Here is a 10,759-nt window from a genome sequence, read left to right as displayed (position 1 = left end):
ACCTTCTCAGGGTACCTTGAAGTACAAGAGGCATTAACTATGGATTAAAAGGTGATTTTTCAATTTTCTATTTACTGGTATATAGCCCTGCTTATGTTTGTGAGTTTATTTTTGTCAAACAACTGTATAAACAATTGTTTGGTTAAAATTTAATATCAGTTCTACTGTACAGCACATTTAGAGAGCTGCATTTAGGTAAATCATGACGCAGAAGAACTGCATCCTTAGCTGGCAATAACAGGTGGGATAAAAAATGCCAAAGTATTCCTTTTAATTGAAATTTATTAAGCAGTGAAGCATCGTTGCAAAACATGAAATTCATTTGTTTTTATGTTATAATTTTTGTGTTATCAGAGGAATTTATGAGGTCTTTTTTTTCTTGCAGATCAGAAGATATCGGTTTTGTTCATATGAGAGGGAAGGATGCGTAACTCTTGAATGATTATAACTCCAGATTTGGGATCTTTCATATTTAATTTTGTTTTTACTATACCTGTAGTAAAAATTGTATATCCATTCCTCATGAAAAATACTGAGAGGCTTCTATTAAACAATATTGTAAAGGATTTCAGGTTTTGCAAAGAATAAAGGCCCAAAATAGAAAATATACTGTATGTGTTTTACTCTTATTATATTTTCAGGTCTGATGAATATAAGCAGATAAATTTTTTGGCTGTAACTGCATAATATTATTTTCGCAGTAAGTAGCTTAAATTATTGAAAAAAATGTGTTTGGAAGAGACAAAGAGGAGCATATTTCCATTTGCTTCCACCAGGGAGGAACACCAGCTTAACCCCCATGAATGGCCTGAAACTGAAGTAAAATGTAGATACATGTCCCACAAACTTCAGAGTTTGTCAAGCTACTATTTCCACCCTATTCCATTCTTCATATTGTGATATTAAGTCCTTTCTGGGATCCAACATCTATCCACTCATTCAAAGTAGTGAAGGGCTTTGATTCCTACCCCACACATTCATTTACCACATATCAGTATTCATCCCCTTTCATATGATTGGTAGGTTTTCAATAGCATAGTAGATCTGTCTAGCCTTGGCATGAAAAAGATCTTATTGCAACAGGAAGATATCAACCACTAGTATTGCATTGCTTAACTGTAGCATCCTCAATTATGTAAAATACTATTTGAACATACAATATAAGTTGTAAAATATTTCAGCGACTAAATTTTTACAGAGAAGCATATCAAGTGGATAAAGCAAGGAAATACCTGTGGTGTATTGTCTCAAGTAAAGAAATGCACATACCATAATGTTTGTCATTGTCAAGAAAAATGTATTTCCACAAAATATCACAAGCACAAGGTCTAGAGGTATATAAAGAAAATATAAACATCAAACACAATATATGATGAAATGGTAACACAGCTATTCAAATAAATGGTGAAAACAGTTTGCAAAATCGCACGAGTTGAAAAAAAGCAACATCTCTGTCACAAATGAAACTATATCATAATAATATGAGACTATCAAGCAATGGATAAATGATTGAACAAATTTATCTTGCACAAACCAAATCATGAAAGATATGAAAATTTATCTAATCTTCAGAATAGTTTCTTTGGTTTCAATGGGTATTTTGCATCCCAAAGGTTACATAAAGATACAACAGCCATTTTATAAACCAGTTGTAAAAACTAGTTGGACACTGGAGATTGAACCTGGGAAGTTGTTGTAATAGGCGAAACACTAACCACTAAACCAGGGAGGTTTACGATAGTTTAGAATAATTTGTACACATGTTTAAATAAAACGTTAACAATATACACAAAATTATGAAAAAATGACTGCAGCGACAACTGTGACAGTCATTGATGAATACATAAAAAAGAGAATGTTTCACTTTGTTGTACATAAATCTTAGCATTACAAGCAAGGTGACCTTACAAACAATAACATTGTTAATAGTTGAATAACATTTCAACTCATCATTAGTGAATACATAAAAAAGAGAATGTTTCATTTTGTTGTACATAACTCTTAGCATTATAAGCAAGGTGACCTTAGAAACAATAATAGGGTTCATAGTTGAATAACATTTCAACTGATCGTTGATGAAAGACTAATCATTACAATGGATAGTATACCAAGCCCAACATAACCCAATCAAACAAAAAGTTAATGAGATCATAAAAAAGCAAATACATGGAAACAATATGTAATATTGCATAGGTGAAAGGCATAGAGTTCAAAAGTTTTCTGGGTATTTATCTTTAAAAATGAAAATGCACCTTTATCAAGGTAAGTACTATGAAAGATTTAAATAAATTATAGTAGGCCTATATATTTTTTATTATGAATAACTTTATTTTTCAAGGTTCTCTTTCTAACTTTGGCAGTAAATTTTTGGCTCAAATATGCAAAAATATTTATTAAGAAGCTGCTGATGAAATTAATTGGCAAGTTTCTAGTCCTTGGCTTTCAAACATTATTGCACTTTCTTGTAAAGCAAAAGATGAATTGGAGTTAAGATAGAAAATTCCTGCTGATGCCAATGAAAAGAAGCATACCGGATAAAAACGTGATTAGTTTACCACCAAATTTTTCTGTTACAAAAGATACACAGTAATCAACATTAAAAGAAATAAGCTTAATTATGAAGAAAATGCTGAACTTAAACAATACAAAATTTAAAACCTTGAAGCATGGCTCTTCAACATTTCTTCTTTTGAGGGGGCTTCAGTTGGTGCAATATTTTTTGCAGGCGCTGCTGGCACAGGGTCAATTGTCCTTGTCTGTCTTCGATATACAACCCCTTTCATTAAATCTTTGACATAATCATAGTTCTTGGCTTCATACCTCGCCTTCAGCACCCAACTCTTCGTCATTTTTGTAAATACCTCCTTGTATTGTACTTCCCCTCGTGCGGATGAGCCTTTGTGAGGCTTCTTCACAACGGCCTTTGCCCGTCCAACATTCTGGTTGTGGTCAATTGCAGCTAACTTCAATGGAGCTGTCATTGATGAATAACCGAACTCTAATCTCTTCGGCGCATACTTCAAAAGGACATTGTGGAAAACTTGAAGGGCACCAGTATGCATGAATTCTGCAAGAAATCTAATGTCCTTCAAAAGTCGCTTAGACAGGGCTACCTTCTTCAGTGCCTCGTGGGCAGATGATCCTGCCTTGAGCCATATTTTCTTTCTCTGCTGCAGATCTGTCAGTGGATCATGGCCACATTTCTGAAATAGTGGTCAGTTAGGATCATCTGACCACTCATGCTGTCCTAGAACATGGTAGACCACAGATGACCACATCTGCACCAACAGCTCCTGGTCCTTGTTGCAAGCTCTGGCACAAAACCACAGATGGTTGATAATGGATTTGATCCAAGGTTCCAATTCTTCATTTCCCTTTTTCTTTGCCGCTTTGCGCAATTTGCTTTTGATATTTTTCGCTAGGTGAAATATATCAAAATTATGTTTTAAAGAACTGTACTTAGTACGCATTAATTTTCTTATTCCTGTGTGACGGTCAGTAGCAAATCTTTTTACATTAAGTTTATAGTCATTAAGGACTCTATCCATACACCTCTGGAAGCCCACTGCTTCTATTCTTTGAGATGCCCCAGTCTCTGAAACTTGCACCAGTTCCATGTCTACCACCTTCTCTGAACTGACATCCATCAAAGAGTAGCTACAATACTTGGCTGAAAACCCTGGTGGATCACAACGCCCATCACCAATAAGATCAGTTGGGGATCCTTTCAATTGGTCAACCACTGCCTTTTGATGTGCATCCCAATAACTGTTAATCTCTGGGATGAGGTACATCTTGTGAAGGTCATAAAATGTAGTGGCAGAAAAGAACTGCAAATTTAAAAATTTCATGAATTGAGCAACTCTTTGATATGTCAGTCCAGAGAACATGGTAGCCGCAGAACAGAGGAGGTTACCAATGGGCATCCTACCATCTAAGGGCTGGGAGGTCCACTTCAACACAACATGGCCAGAAATACACTTCAATGTTGCAAGCAAACCTGACCCAACAACTTGCTTTTCTATATCTGTAACACTACTTGAACATTGGGAACATTGAATATGATAACAAAGCTGTTCTATGTTCGCCTCAAATACTATATACTTTTGTTCCTCTACAGCCTTTGTTTCAAAGGAGTCAGTGATTGAAAAGATGGGTAGGTCTGCGTCCGGTTCATAGTGTGAATCTCGCTTTTCATCATCCTCGCATCCTTTATCGCTGCCATCACTGTTGTCCTCACCTTTTTCAATTTTAAGGGGGGACTTGTGTTTCAAGGACCTCTGTGGTGGCAATGTCTCTTGCTGCGGTGGGGTCTCCTGGGGTGGAGCCATTCCCTCAGAGGACACATCCGCTGATAAGAACCTGTATGGGTGGTCCAATTCCACTGTACAAGCATGGTGTGTTTTGACTTGTGGTACACCAGCTTGGCATCCCATCTCTGTAACGTCAGTATATGTCTGAGTTGATGCGCAAACACTGGACAAGGCATCCTGTACAAGAATAAATAAAAGAGCATAAACACTCGAGTTAGACTAACATAAGATAAACATTGATTTAAATCTGCCAAAAAGAAAAAAAAGAAATTTTCATACATTAAAAATGATAAAGGTAGGCATTAGAATTAACCTTGAAAAAAAATGAGAAAAGACTTAAAGGGTTTGAAAAATTCTCATGCATGTTTTCTAAAACCTGCTTGTAAAGAACAAATTCTCTGGTCCATAACTGGCTGATATCTAATTTAAAGGATTGAACTGTACCAAAAATATTGGTACAACATTTAAGGCAGTGACATATGTAGTAATTTATTTTGACACCCAGTTTTACTATGTCAGTGCAAAACTGTATTGTGACTTAATGTAATGTAAAAACATAGGAAAGAATGAGAAAATTTTAATGTCTTTTCAACCAATTTGCTTTTTGAAATGTGCAGTGCTCTACCTTTACAGTACTTGTTTATAGGGGCAACCTGCCTGCCCTCATTTTTTTTTCCCCATCCCTCAGAATTTTTTTTATGTATATACTTAAAAAAATACCTTGCAACAACCTTAACAAAAAAAAAGGAAAAAAAAAAAAGTTTTCCTGTTTGGTACATGAATGGCCCTTAGGCTATCATAATAAAAGTGTACGTTTGGAGTAACTGTACCCTTCTCAAAAAATTCCTATCTTCTCAAAGACATTTTCTTGAACCAAAAAATTAAATTTTACAGTGTGCAAAAAAGCATACTAAATTTTGAAGTTGGTTAACAAAAAAAATTGCCTACATACCCAAATTTTGCAACCGACTGGGCTACTCCAAAGCTAACAATATTTTAAGGATGACCTTATTATTTATGGTTTCTTTCTGAGATTTAAAACGAGCCCAGAGATTAACTAGCGAGCCTAATGGGTAGATCCACGGGAGACTTTCCCACTTACAGCCCATGAAAAAATAATCTTAAATTGTGAATTCATAACCACTATTAAATGCGGTGACATTTTTTTGGAGCTCTTTAGAAAATTATGGAAATTATTACTCTTAGATGATTTTCTGGATCCACTCTTGGAGGGCCCCTTTTTGAAATCGAGTTGAGGGCTGTTGTGTATATTTTAATTTTTCAGTGACATTCCCTACTTTATTTCAAACCTCAGAATCTTATTAGGGATGCAAACAATAAACCCATAGTGTAAATCTGAGAACAAGTAAAAGCCAAACTTACAGGTATGAATTGCTGAGTGATCCGTGTTACAGCAGTTGTGGGTGTGACAGCAGGGGAAAGAACCTCAGCAGGTGGATCCAATAGACTGGAAACTCCCTGTTGATAAGAGAATTAAAACATTTAGTTTCAATACAAAATCACTACTTAATGAAACCTCAATTCCAGGAACAAGTATGAAATTTACATTAACTGCAGTCAAAGTAATAAATTTTTAATATATACAGCTCTTGAATTTTCATGTGTGTCAGCTTGAAGTGCTATGTAGAAATGTTTCAAGAGGGTGATCAAATCTGAAAAGTTTTGGAATTTTGAAATATGATAACAATATTTTTGTTTGAATTGAAGCACTTTTAAACATCGAATGATTACAGCATAATCAATTTTTATATTTGATTAATCAGCTAATACTTCATTTTTTGGAACAATTAGCTCTAGTGACCATTTGTTTTCAATTTTGTATACATGTGCCCCCCCCCCAAAAAGAAAAAAAATCAAAGTCTGATTATGGTACTGCAGTAACTTTGACATAAAACAATAAAAGAAATTATAAACAGACAAAATTACAAATTTTAATACCTTAGGTGAACAGTGTAATGGCTGACACAGTTTCTTTGAAGGTGGCTGATCCTTTGCTGTCAAAGGTTGATTGATTTCCTACAAAAAAAAGTATAAAAACATAAACATTAGAAAAATTTAAAAAAAACATGAAACATGGTAAAGTAGGAGCAGTTTATGGGTTAAAAATTCCCATCAAGCCATACTAAGATCCAACTGAGATCGCCATGAATGAGGGGAGGGGAATAAACAGTAACAATTTTCCAGTATTGCTAAAAGAAGTGGTTAATGTGGTCTAAAAAGGGCTATTAATTTTGTTCTATTATCTTTTTTTCTAGGGGGGAGTGGGAGAAGTATGAGGAGGAGGAAGACGACATAAAAAATGGTCCACAAACTTCTATAAGAGAAAAAAATTCAATACTTGGCTTGAAGGCAGTTAATCGAGGAGCGACTGAGGGAACGCAACAAAGGTGGCTGTGTATATAAGAATTTTGTGCACATTACATCCACGGCAGCTGCACAGTGGATATAAAAATTTGGTGCACATTATATCCACGGCACCGATATTTTGTTGTTGCCAAAAGCACTGGTCGATCACCTCCGTGGATATATCATTATATCCACGGCTGTTGTAACTAGTGTACCACCTCCAGGGAGGGGGGGGGCAGAGGGGGAACGTCACCCCCATAAAGCTTGTGTTTTGTTTATATTCTAAGCCAAATTTTGTGAAATCATAATGTGCCGTCAACCCAGGGCCATCGTATATAAGCGATAGACTGGGGGATGTGCACCCCCCCCCGTGATCAGTTTGATGTTGTGACCCTTTTTTTTTTCTTTAGAAATATGGCTTCCAGAAATATGGAAAGTGCACCTCCCTTTCTGGATACCCTTGAACCACCTACATGGACATTGCTCAGTTTTAACCTTGGGAACAAACACAGTCAACTATTCCAACACGTCCCTAACAGAGCTACCTATATTTATGGAGGATATTTCTAGTAAATATCTTACATTATCCTCAGATACAGTATCATGATCCCACCCCTGCTCAATTATAATACACCCTTCACAGGAAATGATCCCAAAAAGTAAACTCTTTTCACCTGTGGTTCATTACACAATTAAAAACTTAGACAAACTTGTATTAACAATGCTAACAGTTGTACATCAGACAACATAAGATAAGCCCTTGTTAAGTTTGCAATGATTTTCTTTGTTTTGTTTTCACACCTTTCAATTGAAAGAATCAATGTAGGCCTATTGTACTACTAGTGCCATGTGAAGCTGTGCACTGTACTATACTACTAACAGAATCAATGTAGGCCTATTGTACTAGTGCCATGAGAAGCTATGCACTGTACTAACTTACTGCTATCTTAGCGTTAATATTAGAATTATATCGGGGTAATTTTTTAATGAATACGTGACGATATGCAAAACAAATGATTTTTCTACATTAATTCATATACAAATATCCAACTTTTAACCCCACATCATTCACAAATCGGCGGCCTAATGATATACTCCGATGTACTGCGCGATATAAACAAACGACTTTCGTTAGGCCTCACCTGTTTCGCTGATCTTTTCAGAAGGCGCAGTGCTCGACAGTGGTCTTCTTTCGGGCGACGATGGACGAAAATGGTTGGAAAGGAGCCGGGTTTTAAGTTCTTTCTCGGTTTAGTTCCCATTAGTCTTGCTGAAGCATTTCTCTTCGAAGTGGTCCTCGCAAACAACTTTGTATTTGTGGAACGTAAAGTTGTCCACGGTATGGCCAGTCCCGATCTGATGTAGCCATTTCTGGGAAAGTTCTCTGTTCTATGGGTCAGTTTTTCCGTCAGGAATAACAAAAAATCGCTTCCCCTTAGATTTTCCAGCACCATGACGATTTGGACAACCATAAGCTTGGCATTCCGGCATAATTTAAACTTTTTTTTCCAACTTGAGAAACTTTTTCCAAACTTTCTTTGACCATTGTCAACACACAATCTGCATATGAATGTACTGTGTGAGTGATTGGTTTCTGAGAAACGAAGTGAATCTACTACGTCACTAAGTTGAGGGCGGGTGTACAAAATGGCGCGCCCCATACATTTCATTATAGTAGCGAAAAAATGTTTTCAAAAATCGAAACAAAATATGATTAAACAGTTTATAAATAAACTAAGGCGTGTATAGTGTTTATAATATATCTTTCCATCATAAGGATTAAGGAAATGTTGTGGGTTTGTGTCTCCTTTAATATTTATATCTCTTATTGTTACGAGGGCCCAATGTAGCCTAACGCTAGTCACTGTTAGTGAGAAACCTAATGTTATAATATAGGAAGTATTTGAAATGGCCTACGTGACGAATCAATATTTGAGAAATTAGGTCATCAAACTTTACAATGAAGACTTTGGACGTCTGGCTGTTTCTTCTGTTCCGACTGTACTTTTATGTTTTCATATTGTTTCAATTGTTTGATACTGTACGTTTTAGGTGTTCATGTTTTAAAGTTTGTATCTTATATCCTGTTTTATACGAGCATGTAATTACCTACGTGGTTTAATAAAGTTCATGTAATCCAATGTCAAAAAAAGAAAAAAACCACTGTGTAACTGGAGACCGTTGATGGTCGGTAGGACAGAGCTTTCTTTTATATTAGGTAGATCCTCCAGTTTGTTCCGTTGCTTTTTACGTGGCCCGCCTTTCGGGATCCCCCCCCCCCCCAAAAAAAAATCAACTGCTGTCAGTGCCATGTAATAGTCTCTTTCCTTTTTAATGGGCTCCAGGAGGACATCATTATGATGGTGCCATCAGGTAAAGCTTGTTTTGCATAACGTCATCTCCTCCGGACTCAGCAGTTAGCTGAAGCTGTTCAGGCAGAGGTCAAATTAGCCCTTGACTTACATAGGAAACCGGCCATTTCCTATAGGAATAAGCAAAATCCGGAGGGATTTTCAAGTGTATGTGGGGATTTCAGGAAAATTCGTGTGGGTTATTTAAAACTCCCACATGATTTTTAATCTTATGTGGGATTATCAGGAAAGTTTGTGGGGTTTTTCTACAAATCCCACATTGTTTTGTTATATTACTATAGGATTGCAAGATTATGTGGGATTTAGCCGAAATTCATGTGCTTTTTAACAAATCCCACATTATTTTGGAGTTGATGTGGGATTTTCTGCAATATTGATTTGGGTTATCATAAATCCCACATGAAAGTTTACATGTGATTTTCAGCCCACTAATTGTTTTTTTAAATCCCACATGATTTTGCAGTTTGTGTCGACCTTTGAAATATTCATGTGGGTTTACCTGGGGTAATAGAAAATTAATGTGGGTTTTTAATTTTTTTGGGAAAATTATTTTTGGGTTGATCTCAGTTGTCATATTTTTTAATAGAATTTTACATAGATCTTTCTGGCTTTATGAATTACATGCAGTACTGATACTTCATAATTCCTTCCAATTATTAAAGTATGTATACATTTATATATATATTTATATATTTATGAACGTATATTTAGGCCTAGGTATTCATATATTTATAAAAGTAGGTATTATACAACTTATAGCAGTATGAACCCCCCCCCCCCCAAAAAAAACAAGTCAAATCATGTCAATTTACTACTTTAGTCCACAAAATGTCACTCAGAAAGAAGGACTGTACGACAAATGCGAATACCAACAATGAACTAGATAGGCAAACCAGATGTAGGTATTTGTTTGTTTGCTGTTTTTTTTTGGGATTCGAGAGCTCTTTCATACAGAGGACAAGCATTTGTAAACCAACGATAACAGATCTCTGTAGCTTTAAATCTGAACGAAAAGGATTAGCAGAACGCGTGATTAAAGTAATAGTTGTTACGCAAAAGGATATTCACATTGGTTGAACCTTATATACACGACTTGAATTAGGTCATGATATCGAAATATTTCAGTGTTTTAAGATGGTTTGCTTACAAAGTCTCTCGCTGAAAACTGAATCTACAAGAAACGTTGACATGCATGATATGACACGGATTTGACATCAACTGACCATTGGGTTTAGGCTCATTTTTCATTATTTTCGTCGCGTATTTGTGTGTGACTTCAATGCGTTTTCAAATGCAACAATGCGAAGAATGGTTGCATAGGCCTAGTTTGGTCGTTTTTTACTAATACATATACATTACATACATCGTCATTACTGCCAAATGTATGAGATTGATGCATATCACCCGTCTGTGCGTGTTTGGAGGTAAAACCTACAGAATATTCAGGTTAGTTGTAGACGCGGAATTACTGCTTTATTTTGTTCGGTGATAGCTATAGTATTCTTTACAATGGAACGAGATAACGAGGTCAATGTATTCCTCGATTTCCATTCTTGCTATTATCCTCGCGAAAATCGTGTGTAGATATTTTTGACCGACTTTACTTCATTTTTAGGACTGTTTAAGGACACCATATACGTTGGTACCTTTCAAATGTTATGAAGGTCTATTGTTTTAACATGGTCAAATATTGATTCACTGTAGGTT

At 35.9% G+C, this 10,759-nt stretch overlaps 1 protein-coding gene across 1 annotated transcript; it reads right to left on the bottom strand.

Annotated features, from left to right (window-relative positions):
• Positions 1 to 520: 520 nt before the first annotated feature.
• LOC139954675 (uncharacterized) lies at positions 521 to 8,810 on the bottom strand. The gene is made up of 4 exons (XM_071954591.1): positions 7,823 to 8,810; positions 6,273 to 6,350; positions 5,697 to 5,792; positions 521 to 4,490 (listed from the first exon to the last, which is right to left on the bottom strand). Exons 1-4 carry the CDS (start codon positions 8,348 to 8,350, stop codon positions 3,216 to 3,218), a joined length of 1,977 nt encoding a protein of 658 aa, XP_071810692.1. The 5' UTR covers positions 8,351 to 8,810; the 3' UTR covers positions 521 to 3,215.
• Positions 8,811 to 10,759: the final 1,949 nt, after the last annotated feature.

This window comes from Apostichopus japonicus, chromosome 17 (genome assembly GCF_037975245.1).
Source record: "Apostichopus japonicus isolate 1M-3 chromosome 17, ASM3797524v1, whole genome shotgun sequence".
NCBI lineage: Eukaryota > Metazoa > Echinodermata > Holothuroidea > Aspidochirotida > Stichopodidae > Apostichopus > Apostichopus japonicus.
The sequence above is the reverse complement of the archived record's forward strand: the minus strand, read 5'-3'. Positions and strand labels throughout refer to the sequence as shown.